This window comes from Oryctolagus cuniculus, chromosome 7, assembly GCF_964237555.1.
Source record: "Oryctolagus cuniculus chromosome 7, mOryCun1.1, whole genome shotgun sequence".
NCBI lineage: Eukaryota > Metazoa > Chordata > Mammalia > Lagomorpha > Leporidae > Oryctolagus > Oryctolagus cuniculus.
Window position 1 is genome coordinate 158,217,548 of NC_091438.1, and position 17,042 is coordinate 158,234,589.

General features: G+C 52.8%; 2 protein-coding genes and 1 long non-coding RNA gene across 14 annotated transcripts in view; 2 read left to right on the top strand and 1 right to left on the bottom strand.

Annotated features, from left to right (window-relative positions):
- Nucleotides 1-15,345, bottom strand: part of NMNAT1 (nicotinamide nucleotide adenylyltransferase 1) — a 25,015-nt gene extending 9,670 nt beyond the window's left edge. Inside the window, exons 1-2 of one of the 5 annotated variants that reach the window (XM_008265950.4) lie at nt 15,195-15,345; nt 13,880-13,986 (exon numbers count right to left, since the gene is read on the bottom strand). In XM_008265950.4, the coding sequence (XP_008264172.3) occupies nt 13,880-13,937 (58 nt within the window). In that variant the 5' untranslated portion in view covers nt 13,938-13,986; nt 15,195-15,345. Of the gene's footprint in view, nt 1-2,106; nt 2,323-13,879; nt 13,987-15,078 lie in introns of those variants that run through there. The other 4 variants (XM_008265951.4, XM_008265957.4, XM_070079321.1 and 1 more) reach the window with 4 other exon arrangements.
- Nucleotides 2,596-9,463, top strand: LOC103350335 (uncharacterized). Its single transcript, XR_518336.4, has 6 exons — nt 2,596-2,819; nt 4,201-4,263; nt 5,542-5,621; nt 8,376-8,506; nt 8,914-8,980; nt 9,247-9,463. It is a non-coding gene; the product is annotated as an uncharacterized lncRNA (long non-coding RNA).
- LZIC (leucine zipper and CTNNBIP1 domain containing) overlaps nt 15,045-17,042 on the top strand; it is a 17,024-nt gene continuing 15,026 nt past the window's right edge. For 6 of the 8 annotated variants that reach the window (XM_051858107.2, XM_051858108.2, XM_070079324.1 and 3 more), the window contains exons 1-2: nt 15,045-15,336; nt 15,804-16,034. The gene's annotated coding sequence lies outside the window, so the exon portion shown is untranslated. Of the gene's footprint in view, nt 15,613-15,803; nt 16,035-17,042 lie in introns of all 8 variants that reach the window. The other 2 variants (XM_002716159.5, XM_070079325.1) reach the window with 2 other exon arrangements.

Genomic DNA, 17,042 nt, shown 5'->3' on the forward strand with positions numbered 1-17,042 from the left:
TTTTTTTTTTTTTTTTTTTTGACAGGCAGAGTGGACGGTGACAGAGACAGAGAGAAAGGTCTTCCTTTTGCCGTTGGTTCACTCTCCAATGGCCACCACGACCGGCGCACTTGCTGATCCGAAGCCAGGAGCCAGGTGCTTCTCCTGGTCTCTCATGGGGTGCAGGGCCCAAGCACTTGGGCCATCCTCCGCTGCACTCCCAGGCCACAGCAGAGAGCTGGCCTGGAAGAGGGGCAACTGGGACAGAATCAGGCACCCTGACCAGGACTAGAACCCGGTGTGCTGGTGCCACAAGGCGGAGGATTAGCCTAGTGAGCTGCGGCGCCGGCCACACATTATCATTTAATCCTTACCACAAAAAAAATTGACCAAAAGCATTCAACATGTTCCAATGATCTATATTATACTTAGATATTTAGATTTTCCTGTTAATCTTCTACCATTAAACATCTAACCTTTTCTAATTTTTCACTATTACCAACATCCCCCCCCCAAAAAAATAATGATTAAAAAGAATTGGAAACAAAGCTCGGAAGGCCAGCATCAAGGATCATGCATGGCCCAGCAGTTCTCGGCTCGCTTTAGCTCAGGTTTTGTGCTCTCAGTGGGCAAAGTTAGTGAGCAGCATAACCAGGGCCAGATTTTAGGTTTCCTTTTAAGCTCTCTCACCAAGAAGAAAAAGGGAGATACAGCGGGGCAGGACAGCCTGGGAAAGCACCTCCAGCTGAGGGGCTGATGAACGTGCACCTCAACACCTTATGGGGACTTCTGAAGGCTTCTGAGCAGTGGAGGGCCAGCAGGGTTCCAGCGAACGACGCGACGCGATGCTCAGCCCCCATCTGGTTGTGTCCCGACGCGATGCTCAGCCCCCATCTGGTTGTGTCCCGACGCGATGCTTAGCCCCCATCTGGTTGTGTCCCGACGCGATGCTTAGCCCCTATCTGGTTGTGTCCCGACGCGATGCTCAGCCCCATCTGGTTGTGTCCCGACGCGATGCTTAGCCCCTATCTGGTTGTGTCCCGACGCGATGCTTAGCCCCTATCTGGTTGTGTCCCGACGCGATGCTTAGCCCCTATCTGGTTGTGTCCCGACGCGATGCTCAGCCCCTATCTGGTTGTGTCCCGACGCGATGCTCAGCCCCTATCTGGTTGTGTCCCGACGCGATGCTTAGCCCCCATCTGGTTGTGTCCCGACGCGATGCTTAGCCCCTATCTGGTTGTGTCCCGACGCGATGCTTAGCCCCTATCTGGTTGTGTCCCGACGCGATGCTTAGCCCCTATCTGGTTGTGTCCCGACGCGATGCTCAGCCCCTATCTGGTTGTGTCCCGACGCGATGCTCAGCCCCTATCTGGTTGTGTCCCGACGCTATGCTCAGCCCCTATCTGGTTGTGTCCCGACGCTATGCTCAGCCCCTATCTGGTTGTGTCCCGACGCGATGCTTAGCCCCTATCTGGTTGTGTCCCGACGCGATGCTTAGCCCCTATCTGGTTGTGTCCCGACGCGATGCTTAGCCCCTATCTGGTTGTGTCCCGACGCGATGCTTAGCCCCTATTTGGTTGTGTCCCGACGCGATGCTTAGCCCCTATTTGGTTGTGTCCCGACGGGATGTTTAGCCCCTATTTGGTTATGTCCCTAGTTGCTTCAGCTGTAAAACAGGATCGTGACAGACCCCATCTCGCTGATGCTGAGGGACGACTCTGAGGACAGCGCACGGCACCGCCCCAGGTCTCTGCATTTGAGCATGGTGCTCCAAAGGGTGGCAGCTGCTCTCTGGGAGGAGGGTGACACCGATGACAGAGACGTCACAGGACTGACTGAATGGAACAAAGTGAGACCGGCAGGTGTCTGAGGCAGAGTACGGGGGATCACAGGGATACTGCCCATTGTTACGAGGGAACAAAGGAGAGGACAGGCCGTCATGTTCAGCACGGCACCAGGAAACGAGCAGGGAACAGCGATTCCAGTATCATACCTTGGGCTGTCATTCGTGTGGGGCTCATACCCCTGCCCGACTCACCTCTCCCGTCCCTACACCCCTCACCTCTGATTTCCATGCGAGGTACTTGTGGTGTTAGAGAGGTGGTGAATCCCACATCCCCACAGTACCTGGGGCCCTACAGGGAAATCAGGGCATCTGCCAGCCCCTGGGCATCCTCCCAAGGGCTGTGCTGGAGGGGCTGGGTCCCGCTGATGCTTGATGCCCGTCCTGACCCTGCCAGTCTCATGTTCTGGCACCATTCTCCAAGAGACTGAGATGGGAGAAGGTTAAGGCCGGTGAGGCCGAGCAAGAGATGCCAGGCCTGCAGGGAGCAGCTTGTGGTCCTGAAACAGAAACAGAGCTTTCAGCACCCCCGGCCTCAGGGATGATATCGGGTTTCCAGGTTATCCTCTGAGGGACGGGGACGGGACGGGGAAGCTGACCACTCAGCACAAAGGGAGCTGTCTCAGATAGCCAGCTCAGGTTCATGGATTCACTGTGAACACAGCCAGCTTGAGCTCAGACCAAACACTGAACCCTCAATGCCTCAGAGGAGTTAAGGTAGCAGCCGTGAGCTGCTGCAGCCCTGGGTGGGTTTACCAGAAGCAGGACCCAGCCCCACGCGAGCGGGAGCACTTCCTCTGCATCCTCGTTGGGGTGGGTGCGTGGGGAGGGGCCAGCAGTCACGAATGGGAGCAGGAGCCCGGGGGCTCCGACAGCACCGCTCGGATCTTCCCTGCCTCGCGCGGTGCTCCAGGACCAGTGCCCCCATGATTCACTTCTGCCTGGTCCACACTGCCTGTCACTTGCACTGCCGGCTGCCGAGATCTCACTGGCTCAGGCTGTAAGTGTCCCTCCCGTCCGTGCTCGTGGTGACCAAAGGGAGGTCAGGTCTTGACGTTAAACTAAAATGTACTTCTAAGTTTAAAATCGCTGATCTTTCAAGTTTTAAAAACACTGAGGTGTAAACATTAATATTTGGTAAACACTGAGCTAGTTTTTAAACATCAGCCTTTAAAAATAAAGATAATGGATTCTTGTGGCTTCCCTCACCGCATCTCAGGATGCTCCATTTAAGGACATCTATGCTGACTGTGGCTGTGGCTGTGACCATGGCTGTGTCTGTGACCATGACTGTGGCTGTGACCATGGCTGTGTCTGTGACCATGGCTGTGTCTGTGACCATGGCTGTGGCTGTGACCATGACTGTGGCTGTGACCATGGCTGTGGCTGTGACTGACTGTGGCTAACCAGCCCACCTCACCTCTAAGGGGATGCTGTCCCCTCCACCATAGCAACTTTAAGCTGTAGCTAACTCTATGCTTGTTCTAACGATGCTGACGTTGTTTTAAATACTCTTGAGCGTATATTTTGATATTATATATTCTTTTAAGTACCTTTATTGGGGATAAATCCTGGTCTTGCAGGGTATATCTGATTTCTACAAATACCTTAGTCGTTTAGTGCTAAACCCAATTAATAATCACAGTGAATAATAATAGTTTACAGTAAGGAAAAGAGAACTATTAGTCAATATGGAAGGTTTTCTTAAATGTCATGAAAACTATGTACATGTGAACTCAGGAAAACAAAAATTTCCATCGAGCAGCAAGCCACACTGGTTGTGTGAGCTGCAGGAGGTAGGTTAACTCTCGGTTTATTACACGAGACGCAAATCACCTGGCTGGAGGCAGAGCTGGCAGAGCCCAGGGGCATGGTTCAGACTCCCAGACCTGGGTTCAAATTCCAGCTGTACCACCTAGTTCCACCAGCTGTCTGTTCTTGGACAAGACACTTAAAACTCTCTGAGACTCAGTTTCCTTGTTTGTAAAATAAAGACCCACAGTCCCTACCTCACAGGATTTTGTGCATGTTAAATGAGACCATATAATCAACTATTAGCACATTTGCTCATGTATGCTAATAACCATTACTTGTGGGTTGTCTTACAGCTTATCTCACAGCCATGGTAAGGCAATCATCCTAGCGATTTCCCAGGGATCAGCGTCAACAATGCCTGCTACCTAGCAGGGGCTCAACAGAGGTAGCTAGTTGTCAGCACCCTCACTGAAGTATTACCAGACGTAACTCTGCCCTAAAAGGATGGACCTCAATTCATCTTTGCCAGGCTTAAAACTTTAGCTCCGCGGTTTAACGTCACATTATCACGAAACAGAAGCTGCATGAGTAGGAACAAGAATGTAACCCTGTGTCCCCTGCAGCCAGGTGACGGTGTTCTTGTTCGGGATCGCCACTCTGGCCCTCCAGTTCTACGTCCTGCTCAGGTGAGTTCCCACGCCCAGCAGCTTAGCATGCATGGCTTACCTGCGGAGGCTGTGACTCCTCTCACCTGTTTAACTGCAGCCTGCCCCATGGTTTCTGTCCCTATTGTCAATGGCAGTCACTCCGCCTCTTTGAAAAGTCAAAAATCCTAACACGACGAGGCCAGCGGAGATCTGGGCAGATGGAGTCTCGCTTCTAATCCACACTTACTTCTTACGGTGGAAGAAGCCATTAAACGGGAGACAAAGAGGGCACGGATGTCTCCGTTTATGGGGTCCCCAGAGGCCAGTGCCAACGGTCTAGCACTTGCTAACACCTGCAGTGGAGAGAGCAGCAGAGGCCCTCAGGGGAGAGGGCAGCACAGGCCCAGGCGGCAGGCCGGGCTCCACAGGTTCCTTCAGCGTTTATGCTGGAAACAAAGTCTTGGCAGAAGCAGTGTAACAACTGCCACTGAGTAAATAAAGCAAACACAACTTAATTCATTCACAATGAAAAATGAAAAAAGATGTGGAATTTCTAAAAAAAAAAAAACAACGTGAGAAGTGAGAGTCCACTTCCCGCGCTGGGGAAGCTGGGGGAGTCAGCCTGGCTCTCACTGGCCAGCTTCTGGCGCAGGAGGTTTTGTCCAGTAAGCCGCCCTTCTTGACCCGAGAAGGCCTGAACTGCCGGGCCAGGGCCGTGGTGCAGTGGTCAAGCCGCTGCTAGTGGCATCGGCGTCCCACGTGAGTCCTGGCTGTTTCATTTCCAATCCAGCTCCCTGCTACTGTGCCTGGGAAAGCAGCAAATGATGACCTTAGCGCCTGGGTCCCTGCCACTCAGATGGGAGGCCCTGATGGAGCTCCAGGCTCCTGGCCTTGGCCTAGCCCAGCCCGGTCACTGCAGCCATTTGGGGAGTGAACCTGTGGATGGAAGTTCTCTCTGTCCTTTTCTCTCTCTGACTCTGCCTTTCAAATACATAAATAAATCTTTAAAAAAAGGTCAGAAATGTCACAAAACAGTTTCACCAAAATATCAAACTAGAACAAATTAGAAAAATGGTAAATATCACTTATCTATCAATTATGAGTCTTAGCAACGCTCCCTATCACTTGTAGACTTTTACAGTGTTAACTTGCAATCATGGTAATGGAAGCAAGGTTCTAGTGACAGGAGTCACCCAAAGCCAGGTTAATGTTGCATCAGAATTCAGATTAGAGTTCAGGGGTCAGTGCTCAGATTTCCTGTAATAAGTAACGTAATAAGTAATAAAACAAGCTGTCACCCAGTGTGCTGATTTCTAGGCCCCGATCTTCTCGATACTGCAGCCAACCTCTCCTGACCAACTTGGTTGCTAACATCATCTTTACTTTCTTCACAATCGGTAAGTGTCCAGTCATCTGTCACGCACATACGAAGTGTCTGCTATTTGCCAAATCCTGCTAGGACAAAAATGTCTAAGATAGGGCTTTCTGGGGCAGACGTCTGTCCTAGGGCCAAGACATCAGTCAGGACATTTGCCTCCCGCGTCAGGGTACCTGGGTCAGTAACCGGCTCTCACTCCTCAGTCCAGGGTCCTACCGACGCAGGCCCTGGGAGGCAGCAGTGATGGCTCAAGTTATTGGATTCCTGACGCCCTTTGGGAGACCCCGACTGGGCTCCCGGCTTCCAGCTCAAGCTGTTGCAGCCATCTGGGGAGCAGATGAAAGATCTTTAAAAAAAATTTTTTTAAAAAAAAGATAAAGATTTCTGTTCTTCAGCTCACAGACTGAGCATACGAAAAAGTTCATATTTAAAATTCAGGTAAAAAGAATTTTTTAAAAAAGTTCCTGGGAATTGGGGGTAGGGGATGGGGAACAGGCATGTGCCTAGTGATTAAGATATCTGCATCCCACACCTGAGAGCCTGGGTTTGAGCCCTAGTGCCTGACTACAGTTTGCTATTAATGCAGACCCTGGGAGGCAGCAGTGCTGGCCCAGGTGGTTGGGTCCCTGCCCTCCATGTGGGAGAACTGAACTGGGTTCCTGGGTTCCGGCTTCAGCCTGGCCTATCCAAGGATACTGTGGGCATTTGGGGGAGTGAACTTGTGAATGAGTGGTATATCATGAATGGGAGGTATCTGTTTGTCTTCTTTATTTTATCTATCTATCTATCTATCTATCTATTTATTTATTTATTTTGACAGGCAGAGTTAGTGAAAGAGAGAGACCGAGAAAAAGGTCTTCCTTCCGTTGGTTCACAACCCAGATGGCTACTACGGCCGGCACGCTGCACCAATCCAAAGCCAGGAGCCAGGTGCTTCCTCCTGGTCTCCCATGCGAGTACAGGGCCCAAGGACTTGGGCTATCCTCCACTGCACTCTTGGGCCACAGCAGAGAGCTGGACTGGAAGAGGAGCAACCGGGACAGAATCCAGTGCCCCAACTGGGACTAGAACCTGGGGTACCTGCACCGCAGGTGGAGGATTAGCCTAGTGAGCCGCGGCACCAGCCTATTTATTTATTTATTTTATTTTACTTGAAAGTCAGTTACACAGAGAGGAGAGGCAGAGAGAGAGAGAGAGAGAGAGAGAGAGGTCTTCCTTCTGTTGGTTCACTCCCCAGATGGCCGCAATGGCTGGAGCTGAGCCGATCTGAAGCCAGGAGCCAGGAGCCCCCTCCGGGTCTCCCACATGAGCCCAAGGACCTGAACCATCCTCTACTGCTCTCCAAGGCCACAGCAGAGAGCCAGATTGGAAGTAGAGCAGCCAGGTCTCAAACTGGCGCCCACAGGGGATACTGGCACTGCAGGCGGAGGCCCTAACTGCCATGCCACAGTGCCAGCCTCTGTTTGTCTTCCTCTTCAAATAAATAGATAACAAACCAACAATGTTTAAAAGAATATGGGGGCTGGCCGGCGCCGTGGCTCACTAGGCTAATCCTCCACCTGTGGTGCCGGCACCCCGGGTTCTAGTCCCGGTTGCTCCTCTTCCAGTCCAGCTCTCTGCTGTGGCCCAAGAGTGCAGTGGAGGATGGCCCAAGTCCTTGGGCCCTGCACCCGCATGGGAGATCAGGAGGAAGCACCTGGCTCCTGGCTTTGGATTGGTGCAGCGTGCCGGCCGTAGTAGCCATCTGGGTTGTGAACCAACGGAAGGAAGACCTTTTTCTCGGTCTCTCTCTTTCACTAACTCTGCCTGTCAAAATAAATAAATAAATAGATAGATAGATAGATAAAATAAAGAAGACAAACAGGAAGGAAGACCTTTCTCTCTGTCTCTCTCTCTCTCTCACTAACTCTGCCTGTCCAAAAAAAAAAAAAAAAAAAAAAAAGACTATGGGGGCCAGGGTTGTGGCTCAGTGGGTTAAACTGCTGCTTGTGATGCCAGCACCACATGTCAGAGCACCAATTTGCCTCCAGTCCACCTGCTCTGCCTCCAATCCAGCTTCCTGCAAACACGCCTGGGAGGGCAGCAGATGATGGGCAAGTGCTTGGGTCCCTGTTACCCATATGGGAGAACAGGATGGAGCGCCTGGCTCCTGGCTCCTGGCCCAGCTCTGGCTGTCAAGGGCATTTGGGGAGTGATCCAGCAGATGGAAGATGTCCCTGTCTCTCTCTCTCTGATGCTATGCCTTACAAAGGAAGGGAGGGAGAAAGGGAGGGAGGGAGGGAGGCAGGCAGGGAGGCAGGCAGGGAGGGAGGGAGGGAGGGAGGCAGGGAGGGAGGGTGGGAGGGAGGCAGGGAGGGAGGGAGGGAGGGAGGCAGGGAGGGAGAGAGGGAGGGAGGCAGGCAGGGAGGGAGGCAGGGAGGGAGGGAGGCAGGGAGGGAGGGTAGGGAGGGAGGCAGGGAGGCAGGCAGGGAGGGAGAGAGGGAGGGAGGCAGGCAGGGAGGGAGGCAGGGAGGCAGGCAGGGAGGGAGGCAGGCAGAGAGGGAGGCAGGGAGGCAGGCAAGGAGGCAGGCAGGGAGGGAGGCAGGGAGGGAGGCAGGGAGGGAGAGAGGGAGGGAGGCAGGGAGGGAGTGAGGGAGGGAGTCAGGGAGGGAGAGAGGGAGGGAGGCAGGGAGGGAGGGAGGGAGGCAGGGAGGCAGGCAGGGAGGGAGGCAGGCAGGGAGGGGGCTTCTGAGATGACTGACCCAGGAACCAACGCCGCTCCCCGTCCTTTCAGGTTTCACGGTGCTGCTTACTCACGTGCAGCCGGCCCCGCAGGCACTAAAGGGGATGTTCTCCGTCTTTGGTGTGGGGTCCTTCGGAGTGGGAGCCTGCACTGTGGTGCTGACGGGCTTGGCTGCTGACTGCGTATGTATTAAATGTGGCTACCTGAGGGCTCATCCTAATCTAAAAGCTGAGCTGTAAACAGTAAACACACCATTAGTCTTCAGTATTTATCTGCCACTTACGCTAAGACTGGAGGGCTGTAGAAATGGAATTCCTAATCAGACATGTGTCCCAAGTAAAACACTTCTCTGGGGAAAGTTAAAAAAAATCCACCAGAGACTTTGCTTTTGGAGGGTAAATTCCATTTTTCTAGCATTTTACAAAGTAGTTAGGATGTTAATTGGGCAGCAGAGCACATTAAGCAGTGAGCGTTCCAGCTCTTGCTAAACTGGCACATTCACTTAAATCCTTGTGGCAAAAAACATTTTTAATACATGTTCTATTATAAGGCAAAACATCCTTCATAGTTTTTTTTCTCTCAACTATAGGAAAAAACAACCCCTGAACTTTACTATTTGTCTGTGCTCCTGTCAGTCAGCAGCCTGGCTTCCACGGGTAAGCAAAAAACCTTCCCAACTAGCCAGTCCTCGTCAAAGGTTTGCCAGTCTGCAAGGTGCGCAACAAGCCAATCATGGCTGTTGGAGGGCAAGGGGCAGCTTCAGGAGGGGAGCTGAGCACCGAGCCTCCTTCAAAGCAAGAGGTCCAAGAAGCTAAGGAACGCGGAAAGCAAAGGAGACAAAAGGGAGGGGTCGGGCTGGCGGGAAGCAGCCCTTCTCGGGTGACCCCAGGCTGTTTAATCACCCCCACTCTCCATCTCCCAGTGCTTTCCTCAGGCATGGGGCTGATGTGGCTGTCCAGGGTGACCTGTCCAAAGCCAGACGCCAAGCCAACAGTCTAAAGCTGGCCTCTGAGTCCTGCTGGTCTCCTGCCTCAGAGATGTGACTAGGGCTGGCTGTCCCCGCAGCTCGACGACCCATCGCAAGCACACAATGGTCTCCTACCCTGCTCTGCCTAGGGGAACCACAGCTGAACATCAGAGCAGACAACAGGAAGCACTGCAAGACCAGACATCTGGAACAGAGTTGCCTTTAAGGATTATCAAGCAGGGGCAAAAGACAAAGAGGAACTGCAAACTGCAAACACAGGATCACACTACAACCAAACTCACTGCAAATAAGGACTTCTTTTTTTTTTTTTTTTCTGTTACAGTTTTCTGTTTAGATTTTATTTGAAATCAAGTTCAAATTTTCAAAGTTACAAAAGGAAGAAGATAGCTGTATTACTTTTGCTAAGTCACAACATCCTAAAACGAAATATTACCACTGTTAGCAGAAAAGAATCCCCTTTTAAATACTTTCAAAATCATTACTTGGACAATGAAAGGCCCTGGAAGTAATTGTTAGGATTGGAAGAAACAATGTAAAAACAACAGGGCTCTTGCACTCTCTAGACCTCACCAACCAAAATGTTAACATGTCAGATAGATTTCAGGTTATCTCAAGGCAGTTTCTATTGGAAGTTTCTTTTTCCCCTGAACTTTCTATCTTGCCCCCCACAACCTTAATCGACCTGTAGATCTCAGTCCATGACAATTCCACCATCCCAGCTGCTGAAGCCCAAATACCTCGAATTATGCATTTCATTTATTTATTTTTTACAGGCAGAGTGGACAGTGAGAGAGAGAGACAGAGAGAAAGGTCTTCCTTTTTCCGTTGGTTCACCCTCCAATGGCTGTCGCGGCCGGCACGCTGCAGCCAGCACACCGCGCTGATCCGATGGCAGGAGCCAGGTGCTTCTCCTGGTCTCCCATGGGGTGCAGGGCCCAAGCACTTAGGCCATCCTCCACTGCCCTCCCGGGCCACAGCAGAGAGCTGGACTGCAAGAGGAGCAACCGAGACAGAATCCGGTGCCCCGACCGGGACTAGAACCCAGAGTGCCGGTGCCGCAGGCGAAGGATTAGCCTATTGAGCCGCGGCGCTGGCCCTCAAATTATCCTTAACATCTTTCTGTTTTTCCTCCACCCCTCATCAAGAAATTCTGATGGATCCACCTTCAAAATATATTCAAAATCCAACCAATATTTGCTCCTTGGAAATTTTTATGGCATTGTGGCACGGTGGGTTAAGCCGCGTTTGCAATGCCTGCATCCTTATGGGAGTGCTGGCTCCAGTCCCAGCTATCCTGCTTCCAAGCAAGCTGCCTGCTAATGAGCCTGCGAGAGGAGAAGATGGCTCAAGTGCTTGGGACTCTGCTACCTACGCAGGAGACAAGGACGGAGTTTCAGGCTCCTGGTTCCAATCTGGCCCAGCCTTGGCTGTTGCAGCCATTTGGGGAGTGAACCAACATATCTCTCTCTGCCTCTCTCTCTCTGTAGCTCTGCCTTTCAAATAAATAAATCTTTTTTAAAACAGCAGGGATGGGGATGGGGGCCAGTATTGTGGGGCAGTGGGCTAAGCTGCCACCTGCAATGCCGGCACCCCACATCGGAACACTGGTTTGAGTCCTGGCTGCTCCAATTCTAATCCAGCTCCCTGCAAATGCACCTGGGAAAGCAGCAGAAGATGACCCCAGTACTTGGCTCCTGTCACTCATGTGGGAGACCTAGAAGGAGTTCCAGGTTCTTGGCTTCGGCTTGGACCAGCCCTGGCCACTGCAGCCTTTAGGGAAGTGAACCAGAGATCAAAGATCTCTCTCTGTCTCTCTTTTAAATAAATAAATAAATCTTAAAAAAAAAAAAAAAAAAAAAGGGCCGGCGCCGCGGCTCACTAGGCTAATCCTCCGCCTAGCGGTGCCGGCACACCAGGTTCTAGTCCTGGTCGGGGCGCCGGATTCTGTCCTGGTTGCCCCTCTTCCAGGCCAGCCCTCTGCTGTGGCCAGGGAGTGCAGTGGAGGATGGCCCAAGTGCTTGGGCCCTGCACCCCATGGGAGACCAGGAGGAAGCACCTGGCTCCTGGCTTCGGATCAGCATGGTGCGCCAGCCGCGGCGGCCATTGGAGGGTGAACCAACGGCAAAAGGAAGACCTTTCTCTCTGTCTCTCTCTTTCACTGTCCACTCTGCCTAAAAAAAAAAAAAAAAAAAAAAGATGTGGTGGGCTTCGTGACACAGTGTGACACAGCAGGTTAAGCCATTATTTGGGATGCCAGCATCTCAGAGTGCTTGGGATTGCGTGCTGCCTCCACTCCTGATCACTTCCTGCTGGTGGGCACTCTGAATGGCAGCGGATGACGGCTCCAGTGCCTGGGTCCCTGCCACACACGGGAGACCTAGCTGGAGTTCTGGCTCCTGGCTTCAGCCTGGCTCAGCCCCAGTCCCGGCCATTACTGCCATTTGGGGAGAAAACCAACGGATGGGAGATTTTTCTCTCTCTGTATCTCTCCCTTTCTCTCTATAATTCTGCCTTTCAAATAAATCTTTTTTTTTTAATGATAGCTTAAAATAATAGAGAAATGAAAACATATACCCACACAAAGCAACAACTGGAAACTCAAATGCTGATCAGAAGTGAATGGGGGTGAGTATCTGGTCCAGGCGTTCAGACCCTGGGTTGGAATCCCATGTCCTGTATTTCAGTGCCTGTGCTGGAATTCGGGACCTGCTCTGGATTCCAGCCTCCTGCTAATGCACACCGGAGGAGGCAGCAGTGATGGACAAGTGGTAGAGTCCCTGCCACCCATGTGGGAGACCTGGACTGGGCTCCTGGCTCCCGGATGCAGCCTAGATGTGGGGAGTGAACCAGCAGGTGCTAACACGCCTGGCAGCAAGCAGACGATGGTCCAAACACTTGGTTGCTGACACCCACGTGGGAGCCCGGGATGCAGCTCCTGGCTCCTGCTTTCAGCCTGGCCTAACCTCGGCTGTTGCATTTGGGGTGTGAACCAGCAGATGTAAGGTCTCTTCGTCTCTGTCATTCTTCCTTTCATATAAATAAATAAATAAATCTTTAAAAAGAAAATACAAGTTCATACTCTTACTCATCATGCAAGATTTACAACGGTATAAGCAATCCACTAGCAGGCATTAAAAAGAGGCCCAAGGGGCCAGCATTGTGGCACAGGGGGTTCACTGCTTGCAATGCTAGTATCCCAAATCAGAGTGCCAGTTTGAGCCTAGGCTACTCCACTCTGACCCAACTTCCTGTTACTGTACCTGAGAAGGCAACAGAAGATGGCCCAGGTGCTTGGGCCCCTGCTACCCATGCGGAAGACCTGATGGCCTTCCTGGCTCCTTGCTTCAACCTGTCCAGCATGGCTGGCCGTTGTAGCTCCTTGGGGAGCCAAGCAGCAGATGGAAGATCTCTCTCTTTCTCTTTCTCTTTCTCTCTCTCTCTCCCCCCACACCCCACCTTTCAAATCAATCAATCAATCAACAAAAACAACAGAGGTCCCAGAGTTCAGAGAGCCTTTGGCTAACAGTACTTCTTGTTAGTCACTCAAGTTTCCCCTGCCCCAGCATTCTCTCTACCTTGTTACAGCAGTTTGCATTCCCCGGGCTCCCATCCCAAGTCCAAGCAAGTTAAATGTCCTAAACGCCAGCTGCTAAGCAGGATGTATCCGATTTCCTAGTAATGACTCCCAACTCCACTTGCGTCTCTGCCACCCTCGTGGGAGAACCAGACTGAGTTCCTGGCTCCTCAGTCCTGCCTCCTATGACCACATAGCATAGCATTCCTCCTTCTCCAACCTCTTCTGTCTCACATTTGAAGGCTTGGAAAATTGGAAACCAAACCAATTTCTTACTTAAGCACTAGAAATACTCATTATCCATTCAACCTTAAAAAAACAACCCTAGTATGTAAGAACATCCAACAACACAGACCCACTGATCAGCTAAGAAAAAAGAACATGAGGTAAATACAGGGCGTACGTGGTAAGGCCTCTTCTCCACAGCTTTCACGACTACATAAAGTGAGCACAAGGTGGCTGGCTCGGGCGCAGCAGGCGATTTGCGGCTTGGGACGCCCAGTCCCACACACGAGTACCTCGGTTTGAGACTTGGCTCTGCTTGAAATTCCAGCTTCCTGCCAGTGTGCACCTTGGGAGGCAGCAAGCGAGAGCGACTGGGTTCCCGCTACCCACGTGGGAGAGTGGACTGAGCTCACAGCTCTGCGACAGGCGGGAACATTTCCACCCAGCACAGCATCAGCCAGCACAGCATCAGCTGCCGTGGGCAGCCGGGGAGTGGACGAGTGGACAACAGATCTCTGCCTTTCAAATAAATGAAGCTGAAAAACCAGCACAAATGCCTAAATCGAATTCCACATTATCGTCATCAACATTAGGGAAGCACATGGTGAGAAAGTGCTTACTCAGCAAATTCTCTCAATGGTTCCCGTGTTTTCCAGTTCTGTTTGGCAGTAGAGTCACTGAGTTCCATTTTACCGTAAACATTGATACTTTCCCTCATGTTAACCTACCAAAATTAAATATAATCACATTGATGTAACAGGCACTTACTTTTACAAAGGAATTCTTTGAATCTGAAGTGTTTTGTAAGGTAGGCTACTGGAATCATTCCAACCAGTGTGTCACCATTCTCTAAAAAAGCAGCTTCGTGTTTAATTCTGAAGAAAAAAAAAAAAAAAGCCTAGTGATAAGAAATTCTGTGATCAGACACAGGTGACAGAGCAATTCCTTCTGGTAGAGTTCTATGACCATCAACATTGGAAGTCTGTCCTGGGCAGCAGAAATCTAACTTCAGTGACCAGACCTCTGAAATGACGATGTCTCCGATGTCCCGTGGACTGCTGGTTCTTCAGAAGGGGGGGGGGACAGAAGTGTCCACGCAGGACAGGATTTGGCACAGGGGTTAGGATGAAACTTGGGATGCCTGTATCCCATAGCAGAGTGCCTGCGTTAGAGTCCCAGCTCCACTTCTCTTTTCTTTCCTTCCCTCCCTTCATCCCTCCCTCCTTTCTACTTTTCTTTCTCTTCCTTTTTTTTTTTTTTTTTAATTTATTTATCTGAAAGACAGAGTTAGAGAGAGGCAGAGGCAGAGAGATTAGTCTTCCATCTGCTGGTTGACTCCCCAAATGGCCACAACAGCCCAAGTTGGGCTCATTCTGAACCTAGAAGCCAGGAGCTTCTTCCAGGTCTCCCATGTGGGTGCAGGGGCCCAAGCACTTGGGCCATCTTCCACTGCTTCCCCAGGCCATATTAGAGAGCTGGATCGGAAGTGGAGCAGCCGGGACTCGAACCCGCGGCCACATGGGCTCCACTTCTGATTCCGGCTTCCTGCCTGGGTGCTCCCGGGGACTCCAGCACTGGAGTCCTTGTCACCCAGGAGGGAGACCGGGATTGAGTTCCCAGGCTCCTGGCTTCAGACGGGACCAGCCCCGACTATCGTAGGAATCTGGGGGGTGACGCGAAGGGAGTTCTCCGGCTCTTTGCCTTTCAAATAATGTTAGGAAACACTGGAAGGAATGTTTCCAAAAGCCATCTCCTTCCCAGGAAGCGAGGGGCCAATCGGCTTCCAGGAAAGTGGATCCACTCTGCCACGGACTTGGGAAAGGGCAGGCGTTGAAGACGAAGACTTTCCCTCGGTCGCCTCAGCGCCAACCCTCAAAAACCCTCGCGTGACGTCACCCGCTGCGAACGTCAGAGGCAAATTTCCGAGGTTTTTGGTTCCTCGAGGAAGAAGTAAAGGTGAACGTGACCTTGCCTCAGGACCGCAGTACCCGACCCTAGACGTCCACACCAGCTCGGGCTGGCCACCGAGTCCTGGCTGACACCACTGCGCAGGGGCTGCGGGCGGGGGGAACCACTGACTCACCCACTGCCACGGACGCCACGCGGCGCGGACCCGGGCGAAGGCGGAACCCCGCGGCCGCACCCCCATTGGCTCCCGGGGACCGGAAGTGGTACGTCGGGAGGAAGTGCTCCCTCCCGCGCGGTCGGGCTCGTGTGGCCCGCAGGTAGGCGGGGCTCCTGGCTCCCGGCTCGGGAACCGGGCCCTGGCGGGAGGCGAGAGGGGACCCCGGGGGTCCGGGAGGAGCTCTGGGTTCTCCTCAGAGAGGACCGGAAGGCGCGTCGGGGGCGGCGGGTCACGGCGACCCCTGGGGGCAGCCGGGGCCTGGTGGGGCCGGGCCGCCGCCGGAGCTCCGTGCCGGGGTTCTCCGGTTCCCGGGCGGGGATGGGATTCACTCCCGCACGGCCGTGGTCGGGTGCCGCTGGCTGCCCGCGGGGAAGAGGTGTGCCCTCCGCCCTCCCCTGTTCCGCGCGCGTCCGGTGGCGGGGTCTTCCACCACGACGGCCTGGGGAGGCTGCGCGGGGCGCGGCGTGGTGGTCGGCGCCCCGGCCCTGGCGTCCTCGGTCGCGGGCCGTGTCCGGCCAGGTCCCTGGAGTAAGTGAAGCGCCTTGCTAATGCTTTCCCCTTCCCCAGCCGCCGCCACGCCTGCGGGGTTTGAACCTTGAGCCTCTGGTCCTGATGAGATTGCGCCTTCTCCAAGTTGATGACACTCGGAGCTGCGGGCGCCGGAAGGTGGTGCGGTCCGAGAGCGGTCAGCGCGGCGCTGCGAGGCAGGCGAGCGTGAACCGGACTCCAGGATACCGCCCAGGACCTGAGCCGCGGCTCTGCCTTCCGGACACCTGCCTCACCGGCAGGGAATACTAGGTGAGGCGGGCGAGTTAGTCTCTCCGGGAGAAATCAGCGTTTAATGCCAGGGGTTTAAGCTTTTCTTTCTTTCTTTCTTTCTTTTTTTTCTTTTTTTTTTAAGATTTATTTACTTATTTGAAAGTCAGAGTTACACAAAGAGAGGAGCGGCAGAGAGAGAGAAAGAGAGAGAGATCTGCTATTCACTGGTTCACTCCCCAGTTGGCCGCAACGGGCGGAGCTGTGCCGATCCAAAGCCAGGAGCCAGGAGAATCTTCCGGGTCTCCCACGCGGGTGCAGGGGCCCAAGGTCCTGGGCCATCCCCTACTGCTTTCCCAGGCCATAGCAGAGAGCTGGATTGGAAGTGGAACAGCCGGGACTCAAACCAGCGCCCTTATGGGATGCCGGCACTGCAGGCGGTGGCCTTACCTGCTATGCCACAGCGCCGGCCCCCATGCTTTATTTTTAAAAAAGATTTATTTAAAAGAGTTAGAGAGAGGAAGAGACAGAGAGCTCTTCCATCCGTTGGTTCACTCCCCAAATGGCCATAGCAGCCAGGGCTGGGCCAGGCTGAAGCCAGGAGCCAGGAGCTTCATCAGGGTCTCCCACGTGGGTGCTGGGGGCCGGGTACTTGAGCCATCTTCTGCTTCTCAGGCACGTTAGCAGGGAGCTGGATAGGAGGTGGAGCAGCTGGGACTTGAACCAGTGCCCATACTGGGAGCCAGTGTAGCAGGAGGTGGCTTAACCCGCTGCACCACAGTAGCAGCCCCAAGCCTTTGTGTGCTTGGAATAGTTTCTGGAATGTCCACTCTGTGTTAGGTGCTAAGAAGGCTAAGACAGGAATCAGACTCATTTTCAGCTCTCCAGACAACAAATAATATTTACAATAAAGTTACATGTAGTGCATGCAGAAATAAGTGCTGAATAGAGAATAACACGTGGGCTGCAGAGGAGGCGGCAGGCCGTTCTCATTGTTCAGTTACAGTTACTTACCCAGTGCTGCTTGTCTGCTCAGGAGTGTGCTACAGG